The sequence below is a fragment of the Eumetopias jubatus genome, unplaced genomic scaffold (assembly GCF_037043125.1).
Source record: "Eumetopias jubatus isolate StellerSeaLion01/CBP00866 unplaced genomic scaffold, mEumJub1_p1.0 scaffold_9, whole genome shotgun sequence".
Lineage (NCBI taxonomy): Eukaryota > Metazoa > Chordata > Mammalia > Carnivora > Otariidae > Eumetopias > Eumetopias jubatus.
Window position 1 is genome coordinate 114,580,550 of NW_028274815.1, and position 16,768 is coordinate 114,597,317.

Consider the following 16,768-nt stretch of genomic DNA (forward strand, 5'->3'; position numbering starts at 1 on the left):
AGGACTTTTGTCCTCTAAATTGGGTCAGGGCAGAAGCACCTCCTTCGGGCCAGGCACTGTAATGCTTGTCTCTGATCCTTACACAGCCCCAAGCAGCCAGCAGGGTATTGGCGGTCTTCCCATTTTACAGACAGCAGATAGGCTGCGAGCAGTGAAGGAACCTGTGCAGAGCCCCGGAGCTGGGATGGTAGGGCTGGGTTTCAGTCTCAGGTGTGCCTCAATCTCTCTCTCCTTATTCCAGGCCACTTCCCTCTTTTAAATGTAGATTTTTGCTGTGGCTCTTTACCCAGCTGAAAGACAGTCTGATTACAATGAAAAGTCATTGAGGGGCACCTGAGTGGCTCCATCGGTTAAGCATCCGACTCTTGATTTCAGCTCAGATCGTGATCTCGGGGGTCCTGGTGTGCTTGAGATTTGCTCTCTGCCTCTTCCTTTGCCCCTCCCTCTGCTGGTGCACCACACTCTCTCTCTCCCTCTCAAATAAACAAATCTTAAAAAAAAAAAAGTCATTGAGCACACCCATGTTCACTACAGCATTATTCAGAATAGCCAGGAGGTGGAAGTAGTCCAAATGTCCATGGACAGATCAGTAGATTAAAAAAATGTGGCCTATACGCACAATAGGATATTATTTAGCCTTAAAAAACAAGGCAGTCTTGTCACGTGCTACAACACGGAGGTGGAGTGGTGGTTTCCAGGGGCTGGGGAAGGGGGGAAATGGGGAGTTTTTGTTTGATAGGTAGAGTTTCAGTTTGGCAAGATGAAAAAGTTCTAGAGATCTGTTACACAACAATGTGGATGTAATTGACACCTGCTGAACTGCGTACACTTAAAAATGGTTAAGAGGGTACATTTTATGTAAGTGGTTTTTTTTTAACCACAATTAAAAATTTCTTTTTTTTTTTAAAGATTTATTTATTTATTTGACAGAGAGAGAGCACACAAGCAGGGGGAGTGGCAGGCAGAGGGAGAGGGAGAAGCAGGCCTCCCACTGAGCGGGGACCTTGACCCAGGGCTTGATCCCAGGACCCTGGGATCATGACCTGAGCTGAAGGCAGATACTTAACTGACTGAGCCACCTAGGCACCCCCACAATTAAAAATTTCTTAAAAGTAGAAAAAAAGAAAAGCCATTGGTCAGAAGGCATTTTTTTTTCATTTTGGAAAATTCCAACCATACATAAAAATAGTATAATGAAGCATAAACCCATTACCCACCTCCAGCAGTTATCAGCACATGGCACTTTTGTTCTACCAATAACCTCCCATCCACCCCGCCCCGCTCTGGTTTATTGTGATCCCAGACAGCACATAACTTTATCTGAAAACACTTTTGTGTGTATGCCTAAAAGTAAGAACTTCCTTTAAAGAACACCATTTTCACACCTAAAAAAAAGTAATAATTCTTCAGCATCATCTAATATCCAGTGTTCAGATGTTCTTGATTGTCTCATACATTTTATAAGTTGATTCGTATGAATCGAGATCCAAAAAGGGCCCCAGTCAAGAGCCAAATGTTATATTTGGTTGATTTAAGTGTCTTACATCAACAGAGTATACATTTTTAGCAGGGAAACAACTTTGTTTCTTTCCTGGATTAGTACATGCAATGAGAAGTTCCTGGCAGGAAAGCTCTTCCAGCTTTGTAGCCTCATGGTGGTTGAGAGCGTAAGTTCTGTACGTTGGGCTGGAGTGGGCAACAGGGTGCGCTGGTGGTGGGGGAATTAGTGAGACAGCGGGGGGGGGGGTGTAAGACGGCCCCCTCTGTCAAAAAAGGAACATGTATAGCTTTTACACCTCTAGGAATGGATCCTGCTCTTACTCCTACCTGTAGTTACAGGTCTATGCTCAGGATACTCACTGCAGCATTGTTTGCAGTAGCAAAAGACCAGAAACCATGAGAAGATCCCTCAGTAGTTAAATAATCAAATACTTTATAAGTTTATTTTATTTTATTTTTTTAAGTAAACTCTATACCCACTGTGGGGTTAGAACTCATGACCCTGAGGTCAAAGACTTGCATGCTCTGCTGACTCAGCCAGTCAGGTGCCCCATCAAATACGTTATAAAGCAACCACACCATGACATCTGGGCAGCTGTTTAAAAGGGGAGACGGCACAGAAATTGCCTCAAAGATCTATAAAGTAAGATGGAGAATGTACATAGTATACTTACGCTTGAGTTTAAAAAAGAAAGAAAGGTGGGAGAGCAATAAAGATACATTAATGCTTGCATATGCACTGAATATCTCCCCAGGGGGTAGGAGGAAGATTACTTGTTTACTGTATACTTACCTATATAACTTGATTTGTTTTAATCTATGCATATATTGATACACACATGTACACATACATATGTGTGTGTGTTCAGAATAAGTTCATATGTAGGTCTTTAAATAAGATAGGCCTAGTTTTGAATCCTGACTGTTCCACTTAATTGCTGAGAGACCTTGAGCAAATTAATTTCTCTGAACCTCCCATTCTTATTTTTAAAATAAGGCTAATACCTATGCCTCCTAAGGTGATTTTGAGGATTAGAAGAGGAATATACATTAAACTCTTTTTTAAAAAAATTTCTTTTTTTTTAAGATTTTATTTATTTATTTGACAGAGAGCGAGCGAGACAGGAAACGCCAGCAAGGGGAGTGGGAGAGGGAGAAGCAGGCTCCCTGCTGAGCAAGGAGCCCGATGAGGGGCTCCATCCCAGGACCCTGAGATCATGACCTGAGCCAAAGGCACATGCTTAACCAACTGAACCACCCAGGTGTCCCTACATTTAAACTCTTGATAAACTATGAGTTGTGACTATCGAATACAACAAAACCCCAGATCCACACTGATTCTAATGAGAAGTATCCTCTAGATTTGAATATATTTTTATGAATATTTTATGAATGCTTCACAATTGGATCCAAAAAAAAAAAAAAAAAAGGATTTCTTTGCCTCTTTTTCCCCCTAGATAAATGCTTTCTTTGTTTGCCTGTTTGGGTTATCAAATGATAGGGCACGCCTGGCGCCGATTTGAATTCAGGGCAGGCATTTATTTGTTCATGTTTCTTGTATGTGACCTTTGTAGGTTTCTTTTCAGATAAGTAGCCTGTCTTCCTAAGACACTTAACCTGAAATCAAGGTGCTATACATTTTTCCCCCAAAGAAGAAATAGCTTTGTTGCCATTCTCCCACTTGATAATAAGAAACAAAATATATGCACCTATTGAAAGGCCAAAGAAAGCAAAAAAAAATCACTTGCAAGCTCACTCCCGAGATCAGTGTTGCTTGCATTCCCTGAGTGTTCATTACACATCTTGCACTAAGCTAAGCATTGAACATTTATTAGTTTATATAATCCATAGAACAGTTGTTTAAGGTAGGTGTTATTAACTGCATTTTATGTAAGAAACTATGACTTATGTAACTTTCTCAAAGTTTTGTAGCTAAGTGGCAGTGTAGAAATTCAAACCCTGTCCTGTTGAACACTAAAGCTCATGCTTTTAACCATGACTTTACACTGTTTCCCTCACATCTTTCTCTGCACATGTGCTCATACACATGTAAACATAAATTACATCGTAATAAGTCTTCTGTTTGGTAGCCTGCATCAGCAAAATGTCATGAACATCTTCCTATAAGTAAATACCTGGAGGGGTATTGCCATTTTAATGACTGCATAATTTCCTGTTATAGAGATGTGTCATAACCAATCCTTTATTGATGAGTATTTAGGTGGTCAGAGATGGTACTGTAATAATTATAAACATGTACATCTTGCACATATATTCAGTTACTGATGTCCTTAAATGATATCCTTAAAATAATTCCAAGAAGTGGAGTTGCTGTTTCAAGGCATTATAACATTTTGAGTATTACATTTCAATGAAATGATTGATTGATTCAAGATATTGATTACTCCACTCTTGATTACTCGATGCCAGTTTGAGAAGCTGTGGCTCTCATATGTACTGTAAGGAACAGTTTAAAAGTTTTTAGATAGTTCATACAACTATCTGGCTATAAACATTGCCTGTAATAACAACAGACTAGTTTATTAGTCTGGTATTTTGACATCTTTGCGCTAAATGCCTTTAGGGCTGAAGCTACATGACAAGCTACAATGACATTAGAATGTTAAAGATGCCATTACTGCAGACCTCATGGAAGCTCTTTTGTGACACTTCACCAGAAAGTTGAGATAAGTACTTTTACTTCTAGGACCCTTTGTTCATCAATTAAAACATTTTTTTTCCTTTTTTTTAAAAAAATAGTTATTTATTTATTTTTATAAGTAATCTCTACACCCAGCATGGGGCTCATACTCACCACTCTGAGACCAAGAGTCACACGCTCCACCGACTGAGCCAGCCAGGCATCCCAAAACATTTTTATTACCTTATATTCATGGTGGCCAATGAAACTAGATAGATGAAAAGAAGAAAAGAATGAGTTTTAACACCTGGATATTAGTTTACTAATTAATTTCACAAAAATTTTCCATCTCCTTTTCCCCTAATTTTATTTTTCTGACCACACAATATACTTCCACGATTTAAAACTCAAGAGATCTAAAGGGCAGACATGCAAAGTCTCCCTCCTACTCCTGGCTCTCATCATACGGCTCTTTCCCTATAGGCAACCAGTGTTGTTTTCTGACTCATGAATATCCCTTCAAATATATTTTATGCATATATAAGCAGATATAGAACTGTTCCCTCAACACAAATCCAGTGTCCTTTTAAAAGTTCTGCAGGGGGGTGCCTGGGTGGCTCAGTCGTTAAGCGTCTGCCTTCTGCACAGGTCATGGTCCCAGGGTCCTGGGATCGAGCCCCATATCGGGCTCCCTGCTCCACGGGAAGCCTGCCTTCTCCCTTTCCCCTGCTTGTGTTCCCTCTCTCACTGTGTCTCTCTCTGTCAAATAAATAAATAAAATCTTTAAAAAATAAATAAATAAAAGTTCTTCAGGGCAGTGATGTTATTTTTCAACAAGAGCTGAATAATCCTGCTTTGAAAATTGTGTAACTCCCATTGTGATCACTGGCCATTATGGGAACCAGAGGCCCAGAATTGGACTTGCTCTCTTGGGGTGGTTCAGGGATTGCAGACAAGGAGCCCTGGTACTTCAAAACACTTAGCAGTGGTTGTGAGAGAGTGGTGTTGATGGTGTTGAGGTGGATACAGAGTAGAAGCAGCCACTTCCCCGAGAGAAACTTGCACGGGAGTTGTTTTGGGCTACTTAATAGGGAGTTGCTTTATCTTCTTGCCTGAGAGTTGAATGTTTTTTCGGATAGCCCATGTGATCTGTGGCTTCAGCTGTCTTCCAGATACTCTGAGTCCCTGAACTCCAGGCCGGGCAGTTGGCAGGTGGTTGCCTGGTCTGATCTTAGAGGACACTGCGTTGGAATGCATTGATTAAAGATGCATTAGTGTGCACTCTGTGTATCTGCAGATTGCTCCTCCTTGCAGGCCTGTTTCTGGTAAATTGCCAGACCTTTATTTTTTTCCCATTTGAAGATACCACATACTCATTAAAGAATATTTGGAAAATATAGGAATGTTGAGGAAGCAGGGGAAATCACCTCTAGTCCCGTCACCCAAAGTGGACCACTGTTGATGTTTTGATGTGTCTTATATAATTGTGATTGCATGCATTCAGTTTTGTAAACTGCTTTTTCATTTATGATAAACATTTTCCATGTCATTACAGAACCTTGGTAAATGTCATTTAAAAAGATGGGCTAGCATGGCAGACCTTTCTAATCAGATCATGTGTACATGAATTTGATTATAGACAGAGATGCCTATAGGAGCCAGGCAGGAAGTACAAATGGGCAAAGCATGCTGAGAGTGAGACAGTAGGGAGCGGGGTTGGGGAGGATTGGAGAGGGCAGGTCCTCCAAAGAGGCAGCTTTCTCAGCTCCCATTGCTGCCAGTTAGGGCACGGGCCAGGGGCTGTCAGATTCTCCCATTCTTCAAGAGAAGCAGAAGACCTGTTTTTTTTTTTTTTTAAATGTGAAATTGGTGGGGTTTTTTTTTTTTTTTGAGAAGATTTTAAACATTCAGAGAATAATATGAGAAACAATCAGGATTTACAGCTGTTAACATAGTCTCTTATTTTCTTCAAGCCTCATTTCCCATTTTTTTTGTTTTGTTTTGTTTTATTTAAGTGTACTTAACTCCCAATGTGGAGCTCTAACTCACAACCCCTGAGATCAAGAGTTGCTCACTCCACCAACTGAGCCAGCCCAGTGCCCTGTTTTTTTTTAAGATAAATGATAAAGTATTACAGATGAAATTGAAATATCCTTCCCAGTTTTAATCCCATTCTCTACCTCTCACCCTGCCCAATTTGGGCAGCTGCTATCATAAGTTGTTGTATATCTTTCTATCCCATTTTTTACTACTTACATATAAATAAATGCAACTCCATGAGCACCATATTGTCTTATAAATTTTTAATCATAATTATCACTCTGCACTTGCTCTTTCACTCAACTTGTTTATTTATCCATGTAAATATATATAAGTCTAATTCGGGGTTGGCAGACTTTTTCTGTAAAAGATCAGGCAGTAAATATTTTAGGTTTTGTGAGCCAGCCTGTCTCTGTTACAGCTACTCAACCCTGCTATTTTATAGCTAATGCAGCCGTACATAATACGTAAACAAGGGGGTATGGCTGTGTTCCAATAAAATTTTATTTACAAAAAAACAGGTTGTGGGCTAGATTTGGCCCATGGGCTATAGTTGGCTGACCCCTGCTCTAATGGATTCCTTTTACCTACTGAATAGTATGGTGTCTATATGATTACACCATATGTTATATTTTCAGTTCCCCTGAAAATAGATGTTTAGGTTGTTTCCCATTTTTCTGTTTTAACATGCTGCAGGAAGCATCCCTGTCCATGTCTCCTTGTGTACATGTGCAAAGGTTTTTCACTAGGACATACACATACATAGAAGTGAAATTGCTGAGGCTTTTTTTTTTTAACAAATAACATGGTCCAAATAAAATGCTTCAGGTAGAATGTGACCAGTTTGTGACCTCTGTCCTAGAATCTTTATAGGAAGCCCATAGTGAGAATCCAATCCACACCTAGTTCTAGAATTTGAGGTAAGACTCCGTGACAGCTAGCAAAGGTGAGGGTGCATTAATCCAGATAGAAGAGCTGGAGAAGGATCTGGAGGAGTGTCATTGCCATGAGAAATGTGTAACTGACTTCCTCAGTGGACAAAAGAAGTGAAGTTGGGGGAAAAACTCAGTTTTTCATGTGTAGTGGCCGTTCAAACTGTGGTTGTTAATGTTAGAATGACAAGTTCTAACAGAAAAGGTATTCAGGATGAAGGTGACGAGCTGCTGACCTGTGGTTGCTTCTTTCCTGGCAATGCTGTGAGTTCCTTTAAAGATTTATCACTGTAATTAGACCGGCTAGAAGGAGAGTAAGGAAGGTAATAAAGAAAGAGTGTCAGGGCATCCTTCCAAGAAAACCCTCTCCTTTGAGGAGGACCCAGAGCAAGTTTTTAAGCCCTGGTGGCAGGAAATTAAATTAGCCCATCTTCCTGAAGTACTACGTCAATAATAGATGACTAGTTCAGTCGAGCTCAGTGGGTTCTGAAAAGAAATGGTGTTCTGTGTTCTGAGTTGAGATTTAATTAAGGGGACGCAGGCTTTGGGAATTCCTTCTTTTTAAAACATTTTAAACATGATTGTAGGTCATTATCATTCCTTTGTTTTTATTGTTTTGGAGCGCTCAAAAAATAGACGGTGCTCTAACACAAGCAGCTGAACATCAAGGTCACCCTGCTGTAGGCTTTTTTAAAAAAAAAAAAAAGCTTGGGGCCACATTGTTTTGATAGGTAAAAGCTGGACGGCTCTGCCTCTTCAGGGATATGCAATGCAGAACAATTGGTCTCTCCACTGACACATTCTCCACTTAACCCCCCACGTTGTTGTTGTTTTTAAGTTTTATTTAAGTAATCACCCAATGTGGGGCTCGAACTCATGACCCTGAGATCAAGAGCGTAGCAGGCTTCACTGGCTGAGCCAGCCAGGCGCCTCCCCACCCCCACCCCTTACGTTTCTTACTCGAGTCTAGGACCTTGTGTAAACCATCCCATGAGCTGCAGCAGAGGCCTCCCCACAGGAGGCTCAGGGGGCGGGGGTTTGAGCTTGGCACCTGGACAGCTTTTGCAGGTCTCTACCGACATGGAGGTAGAGACACTCACGGGTAACGCTGCAGTGGTAGCTTGGGGGCCATTGCCTTGGAAGAGAAAGGGAGACGTGGTAAGCAGACTGGCCATTCTAACATCTAGTTCTTTCTTCTCATTAGGCAAAACTGTAGTAGCATATAGAAGGTGGGGAATGAGGGAGGGACTGTCTTTTACATGGTTTTCCTTAAATGGCTTGAGCTTCACTTTTTTTTTGTTTTTAAGATTTTATTTATTTATTTGAGAGAGAGAGAGAGAGTGAACGAGCACAACAAGTAGGGGGAGCAGTAGAGGGAGAGGCAGAAGCAGGCTGAGCAGAGAGCCTGATGCGGGGCTCGATCCCAGGACCCTGGGATCATGACCTGAGTTGAAGGCAGAAGCTTCACCGACTGAGCCACCCAGGTACCCCTTGAGCTTCACTACTAATTGAACATTGATTAGTTTAATCCGATTTTGTTTTTTAGGGTGATGGCTACAAACTGAACAAGAGAATAAAAGTTAGGGCTCACCAGTAATCTCTGGAATGACCCTTTGACGAATGTTTGTTTTTTTTTTTTTTGTAAATGCATTATTTGTTCTTAGTATTTATTTATTTATTTATTTTTTAAAGATTTTATTTATTTGACAGAGAGAGACACAGCGAGAGAGGGAACACAAGCAGGGGGAGTGGGAGAGGGAGAAGCAGGCTTCCCGCGGAGCAGGGAGCCCGATGCGGGGCTCGATCCCAGGACCCTGGGATCACGACCCGAGCCGAAGGCAGACGCTTAACGACTGAGCCACCCAGGCGCCCCTTGACGAGGGTTTTGGATGAATCTGTATCAGTTTATTTTAATCCAGCTTTATGTTAGTTCTTAACGTACTTCCACCTTTGTAAGTACCCCTTAGTCTCACAATCATCCATAAAGAAGGAGAATTCTCCCTGTTTTACCAATTTTATAGAAAATGGGTTAGAGGTCTTCTAGCTCTTCATTCTACGCATTGTTTTATTACATGTAACGACTAGAAAGTATAAAAAATAACTTTTCATGTTTCCATGTACTTAACAGCAGCAGAATTTTTTATAAAAGCTTAATGGGAGAACATATTGACTCTGTATTTATTAACGTCCAGTACATAAGCCATAGACTGGCCCGTCACTGCCTCACGTTCTCCCGCTTCTTTGTTGGCAGGGAATAGGTCACCCTCACAACTAAAAAGAAATTGTTAGCACTGTCCTAAGTGTCTATTAAAATTACAAATGCATATATCCAGTGCGCCAGCAGTACGTTTTTAGAAATTTATCTTACAGATACACTTTCCCACACGTGAAAGGATGTGGGCCTAGTTTTTTCACAGTAAAATATCAGAAACAGCTTAAGTGCTAGGATTGTGGTTAAATAAATTATGACGCTTCCATGCAGTGGGATATTTTGCTGCTGTCATAAAGAATAAGGCAGCTGTATATTTATTGAGGGAACAAATGCCAAGATATGTGGTTTAGTGAGGAAAAGCAAGGTGCAGGACACTGTGTTATTACTGTGTATAACATTCTACGCTTGTGTTAAAAAAGAGGGGGTAAGTATGTATTATTACATATTTGCTTGCTATGCATAAACTAGCTCAGGAAGATTAAAAATCTAATAATACTTGCCTTGTGGGGGGGGACCTGGGCAGCTGGAGAACATGTGAGGGAGAGGGACCTGTCACTGAAGAGGTCACTGAATCAAGAAGCAGGAGAATCACCTACTTAAAAGAAAAGCCAAAACCACCCCACATGGAGGTTTTTAGGAATTTGGGGTCCTCATATGTACTTCTTCACTCTGATCTGCTTGCTTGCTACCCCTTCCCAAAGAACCCATTTAATCATCCTTTCTTCTGCTCCCTGAGTTTTCTGGCACCAAATGAAGTTCTCTTTTTTGTTTTTACTGAAAAAAAAATTTTTTTTAAGATTTATTTGTTTATTTTAGAGGTGGGAAGGGGCAGAGGGAGAGGAGAGAGAGTCTCAAGCAGACTCCGTGCTGAGCACGGAGCTCCACGCGAGGCTTGATCTCATGACCCTGAGACCACAACCTGAACTGAAACCAAGAGTCAGACACTTAACCTACTACACCACCCAGGCGTTCCTACTTAAAAAAAATATTTTAACACCTATTTTTTTATTTGCATTCAAATTGTATTCCATTTGTTGGTTGAATAAGTGCTTTCTATGTAACGTATTACACCACATCATTTATTTGCATACATTTTGCATAAGCCATAGTTTATGATTTTAGAATGGAAGAGTATTATTGGCACAAGATAGGAAATTCAAACAGTACAAACGAGCATGAAGTGAAGTTTTTTTCTCTCTCTCTTGACCTGAGAGTCCTCTGGGCCCACAGTTCCCCTGCTGAGGCTGCCACCGTTACCACTTTGATATGCATACTTCTAAGAATATTGTTTTGCATATCAAACATAAACACGAGTGCATAGACCCACCTGCTTACACACCGTGTTCACTGTACTCACCTACTTTTTTCACTTAGCACTGCGTCTTAGTACGCGCTTACATTTAGATTAGCACGTTCTTTTCAGTAACTGCCCAGGATTCTGCTGTATATGTGTTATTACATATATACTTGATTTATTCAATCAGCCTCCTCAGTCTGTTGCTACCACAAATGATGCCACAACGGAATATCCTTGTATCTGTGGGGTAAGTTCTTAGAAATAACAACTGCTACGTCAAAAGGTATTGATAGATAGTTTCAAATTGCTCTCTGCAGAGGTTTTAGTAGTTCAACAGGACAGAAGATTATCCGGGCTTTTTAAAGGTTTCTAGCTGCCGCAACCTGGAGTATAAGATAGAGTATCAGTTAAAGGGAAGACAGGTCCGTCCACACTACCGGGGACTAAAGGCTGTACTGTCCCCACTGAAGCTCGTTAAGACCCTGTGAAGAGGTACAGCGTGCACTACAGGGATTTAATGTAGCCGTCAGAAGGTCGGACAGATGAAGGTGACATGGGTGTGTCGGGTGCTGTTGAGCAGCCTTCAGTGACAACTGTGCTGTCCTTACTTACTTTTGCTTTTTTTCTAGGACCTTAGCATCCTGAGACATTTTGGATTCACAGCGCTCAAGGTTGACCCGGTCAGAGTTCATCATGTCAAAGTTAAAAAGCTCGGAGTCAGTCAGGGTGGTGGTTCGCTGTCGGCCCATGAATGGCAAGGAAAAGGCTGCTTCATATGATAAGGTGGTGGATGTGGATGTGAAGCTGGGGCAGGTGTCAGTGAAGAACCCCAAAGGAGTGGCCAATGAAATGCCCAAGACCTTCACCTTTGATGCAGTCTATGACTGGAATGCCAAGCAGTTTGAACTCTACGATGAGACATTCCGACCGCTCGTGGACTCCGTCTTGCAGGGTTTCAATGGGACGATTTTTGCCTATGGACAAACCGGGACTGGGAAAACCTACACGATGGAAGGAGTCCGTGGTGATCCTGAGAAAAGAGGGGTCATCCCTAACTCATTTGACCACATCTTCACCCATATCTCTCGGTCCCAGAATCAACAGTACCTGGTCAGGGCTTCTTACTTGGAGATCTACCAGGAGGAGATCCGAGATCTGCTCTCAAAGGATCAGACCAAAAGGCTAGAGCTCAAAGAGAGGCCTGACACTGGCGTGTACGTGAAAGACCTGTCTTCCTTTGTCACCAAGAGCGTGAAGGAAATAGAGCACGTGATGAACGTGGGGAACCAGAACCGCTCTGTCGGTGCTACCAACATGAACGAGCACAGTTCGCGCTCTCATGCGATTTTTGTAATCACCATTGAGTGCAGTGAGGTGGGCCTTGATGGAGAAAACCATATCCGTGTAGGGAAATTGAACCTGGTGGATCTTGCTGGCAGCGAACGGCAAGCCAAGACTGGTGCACAAGGAGAAAGACTGAAGGAGGCCACCAAGATCAACCTGTCCCTTTCAGCCTTAGGTAACGTCATCTCTGCCCTGGTGGACGGCAAAAGCACTCACATTCCATATCGGGACTCAAAGCTGACCAGGCTCCTCCAAGATTCTCTGGGTGGCAATGCTAAAACTGTGATGGTAGCCAACGTGGGCCCTGCCTCGTACAATGTAGAAGAGACTCTGACCACTCTGAGATATGCCAACCGTGCCAAAAACATTAAGAACAAGCCAAGGGTCAATGAGGACCCTAAAGATGCCCTCCTTCGAGAATTCCAGGAAGAGATTGCCCGGCTCAAGGCCCAGCTGGAAAAACGATCCATTGGCAGGAGGAAGAGGCGAGAGAAGCGGAGGGAAGGTGGCGGCAGTGGTGGGGGCGGGGAGGAGGAGGAGGAGGAGGGAGAAGAGGGTGAGGAGGAAGGGGATGATAAGGATGATTACTGGCGGGAACAGCAAGAAAAACTGGAGATTGAGAAGCGGGCCATTGTAGAGGACCACAGCTTGGTTGCAGAGGAGAAGATGAGGTTGCTGAAGGAGAAGGAGAAGAAGATGGAGGACCTGCGGCGGGAGAAGGACGCCGCCGAGATGCTGGGCGCCAAAATCAAGGTACCACGGCCTTCCTCGGGCCTTTGTTCTCTCAGTGCTTTCCATTTTATCCAAAAAATGACAATGATGGATGATGTCTCTTTCAGTTTTACATTCCCAACAGCCCCATGGGATCCAGTGTCCAGGAAACATTTGTTGAACTGAAATTAAAACCATTTCTTCAAGTTTATATTGAACTCCTAGGAAGAATAATTATTACATGTGTGCACGGTATGAAAAGCAGCAATAAAATGGACACCCACGGGCCCCACGGCCAGTGTGAGAAATAGAACGTAATCCATATCTTTACAAGCTTTGTGTCCCCCTCCCCCAGAGCTAGCCCTTGTTTTGAATTTGGTGTTTATTGTTTCCTGACTTTGCTTTACGGTTTTCTCATATACGTATATACCTCTAAAAAAAAAGGTAGCTCCACATAATTTTGTACCTTTGTATAAATGGAATCCCACTGCTGCAGTTTGCTTTTACTTGCCCAGCCTTATGTAATGAGATTTGTCTAGGTTGATGCTTGCAGCTGTGATTCATTCTTTATTACTGCTCTGAGAAGTGAGTGGCATTCCATCCTCCGGATAGTGGGTTGTTTCCATTTTTTGCTACGTACGTTTTTGTACTTGGCTCCAGGAGAACATGGATGAGCAAGAATTTCTTACCTGGCGCCATCAGGTCCTCGGGTATGTGCAGCCCCAATTTTACTAGATAATCACAAGTTGTTTTCGGAGGTGGCCATATGAAGTGAAGCTTCTACCAGCACATATGAACTCTGGTTGCTCCTCGTTCTTACCAGCACTTAGGACTATCCGCTTTAATTTTCATATGCCTGATGTATATAAAGTGGTATCTCATTGTGGGTTTTGTTTGTTTGTTTGTCTGTTTGTTTTTAAGTAGGCTCCATGCCTAGCATGGAGCCCAACTCGGGGCTTGAACTCATGACCCTGAGAACAAGACCTGCGCTGAGATCAAGAGTCGGACGCTTACCCAACTGAGCCACCCAGGCGCCCCTCATTGTGGTTTTAATATGCAGTGCCCCAACCATACAAGATACAGAACAGTTCCATTGCCCACAAATACTCCCTTGTAGTCAGCCTCCTCCCTCAGCCTCCAACCCCTGTGAGTCAGTGGCTGACTAGCATTCTAGAGCGTGGAGACTCCTGTGTATTTTCTTTCTGGTGCCAGTGTACTCATTCCATCAGGTGCCTGGACTCTGGGCTGCCATAGGCCTTTACTGGCAGAGGAGAGGACAGAGCTAGTCCTGGCAATCTGGGGATGACCGCTGCCTGCCCACCAGCCAGAACGGCTCTGAGGTGTTGGGTTCTTTCTTAGTGAATTTATGAAAACTGATTTCGACGCTCAAACGTATCCTTGTTTATTAATTTAGAAATGACCAGTGATCTCTTTCTCGCCTCCACTTTCCCCACTGTATGAAGCTGTGCTTTATCTGTGGCTTCATGGCCGCCCTTTCACAGAGCTGGGTTCTATTTTACTTCAGAGGCAGGGGTCCGTTCCAGAGCTTTCAAGACCTGATGTGCAAATGGAGTCCTATACAACACAGTTAGGAGGTCACTTTGTTTCAGGGAGGAGCTTACTCTGGGATTCCTGAACGTCAGACGCCACTTCACCCCTCCACATTCCTGCACTTAAAGTGTAATGGAGTGTGCCCCTGTTTGATGAGCATGCTGGTTTTTAGGATCACATCTATTATTCAAGCCCAGGAACACCTAGACTCTCTAAACAACCTGGGTTATTTGGGCAACTCTCAGAGGTCAGGTGTGGCAAGACTCAATATTACCTCAAGGTCACTGAATCTCTTAGATGTTTTGTTTATGGGAGAATGATATTACTTCTGTCTCTCGAAATCTCTGGATGCTGTAAAATCATAGGACAAAAATATTTTACAACTGGAAAGAGTGTGTGTGGGGGGGTGGGGTGGGGGCTGGTTAGTAATCCAGTCCAACCACTTCATTTTGAGAGAAGAGGAAATGGGCCCAAGGGCTCACTGAAAGATGGCAACAGGGCTACTATTCATGTTCATAAGTTTCTCAAAAGCAAGGTCGTGGAGTTTTTGGATTCTGTGCTTTTCAGGTGCAAATCATTCCCATGGCTTTAGCCACCATCTAAATGCTCAAGGTGTCCCATCTATTATAGCCAGCCCAGAGCTGTCTCCTAACATTCAAGCCTGATAGTCTCTGCCTACTGGACATTTCCAGAGATGGCCATGGCCACCCAGAACGTGTTCCTGCCTTCCTTTTCTTTTCTTTCTTTCTTTCTTTTCCTGCCTTCCTCTTTGCAGTCAAGCCAGACCCCTAGGAGTTATCCCTGCTAGCTATGCCTCCCTCTCACTTACCGCCCAGTCAGTCCCAAGGCCTCTGAATCCTGCGCCATCGGACTGGATCTCTTGGACCCATCCACTTTGCTGTCTCCCGCCATTACTGCCCTAGCGCAGGCCTGAATCCTCAAAACAGCCTCTTGGCTGGTCTCCTTCTGCCTGGCCTTCCCTTTTCCAGTCATCCTTCCTATGGTGGGTGAAGAATGTTTCTAAAACACAAATCTGACTGTGTACCCTTATGCTCAAAGAACAGTCAGTACGATTCCTGCGGTTCTCAGATCAACTTTAGTTTCCCCTTAACAGGGCTTTGATGTTTTTGAACTGACCCCTGATTGCTTTGCCAACTTCATGTAGCACCACTTCCTATCCTACCCTCTCACACACAATGTTTTTTTCTTTTAAGATTTTATTTATTTATTTGAGAGAGAGGGAGGGCTTGTGTGAGCAGGAGGAGGGGCAGAGGGAGAAGGAGAGAGAGAATCTCAAGTAGACTGCACACTCAGCGCTGAGCCTGATGTGGGGCTCAATCTCACGACCCTGAGATCATGACCTGAGCCGACATCATGAGTTGAATGCTTACCCGACTGAGCCACCCAGGCACCGCTACATTTTTTTTTTTCTTAGCTAATTCCTATTTTTACTTCAGCACTCTTGAGACAGGAAGCTTTCCTTGATTCCCTCCAAAAGCCTGAATCCTCTCCCCTCCCGTATGCCTCTCCCATTATTCATTATTTCTCTGTCTTTTCCTTATGATGGTGTCTGACTCTGTAGCATAAGAGCCTGCTTATTTGTCTGTGGTCCACAGTGGAGTCTTCAGCTGTGTGATTCATATTCAGTTGCATTCCTAGTACCTAGCACGTGGGAGGTACTCAGTATGTTTTAAGTAAGGTCAATACTTTGTACATACAAACAAAAAAAAAATTTTTTTTTTTAAGAAAGCTGAAATTCCTATATGGCTGGGGAAGCTGTGTCTTCAGTGTTTCTAAGGTAAAGCCCCAGTGGAGCCACCTCAGTCCCAGCCTGGTGATGGTAAGGACGCTGCTGTGCACAATCTGTTTTCCCCCAGAGTTCACTCCTTTGGCTCAGTCCTAAGCTCATTATGTTTTACAGGCTGCCCTATGAGGAGGTATGTTCTGAGGGAGATCATTCACGAGATGGATTCTACTTTTTTCTCACTCAGGCCATGGAGAGTAAGCTGCTTGTTGGAGGAAAAAATATAGTAGATCATACAAATGAACAACAGAAAATCCTGGAGCAGAAACGGCAGGAGATTGCAGAGCAGGTAACTTTTCATTCCCTTTTGAGGAGAAGAGGGTGGGATAAGGTGCACCAATGCTACAGAGCAAATATCTCTTGTATTAGATTCTTCAGAGGGAATGAAAACAGGGTGTTCAGCCCCTTCCTAGTGGGAGACTTTGGTCTGGAGCACCCAGCTCTGTATTCTTGTACAGACATTGTCTCTGATGAACTGTGTGATGAATTATGCGATGAATTATGTGATGTTGCTCAGAAACGTCGAGAAAGAGAAATCCAGCAACAGATGGAAAGCAGAGATGAGGAGACCTTGGAACTTAAAGAGACGTACAGCTCATTGCAGCAAGAGGTGGACATCAAGACCAAAAAACTCAAGAAGGTATAAAGGAATGAGGCCAGGCAGAGGTGTCTTGAGACTTGGGGGAAGGGAAGAACTCTGTTGTTTGGAGGGCTCCCCTCCTCACCTGCCTTTCCC

General features: G+C 43.1%; 1 protein-coding gene across 4 annotated transcripts in view; it reads left to right on the plus strand.

Moving 5' to 3' along the window:
- The window catches only part of KIF3B (kinesin family member 3B), a 61,458-nt gene that overhangs the window by 31,552 nt on the left and 13,138 nt on the right, over positions 1 to 16,768 (plus strand). For all 4 annotated transcript variants that reach the window (XM_028118536.2, XM_028118532.2, XM_088026744.1 and 1 more), the window contains 3 exons: positions 11,252 to 12,719; positions 16,220 to 16,321; positions 16,550 to 16,672. In XM_028118536.2, the coding sequence (XP_027974337.1) occupies positions 11,316 to 12,719; positions 16,220 to 16,321; positions 16,550 to 16,672 (1,629 nt within the window). In that variant the 5' untranslated portion in view covers positions 11,252 to 11,315. The remainder of the gene's footprint in view (positions 1 to 11,251; positions 12,720 to 16,219; positions 16,322 to 16,549; positions 16,673 to 16,768) is intronic.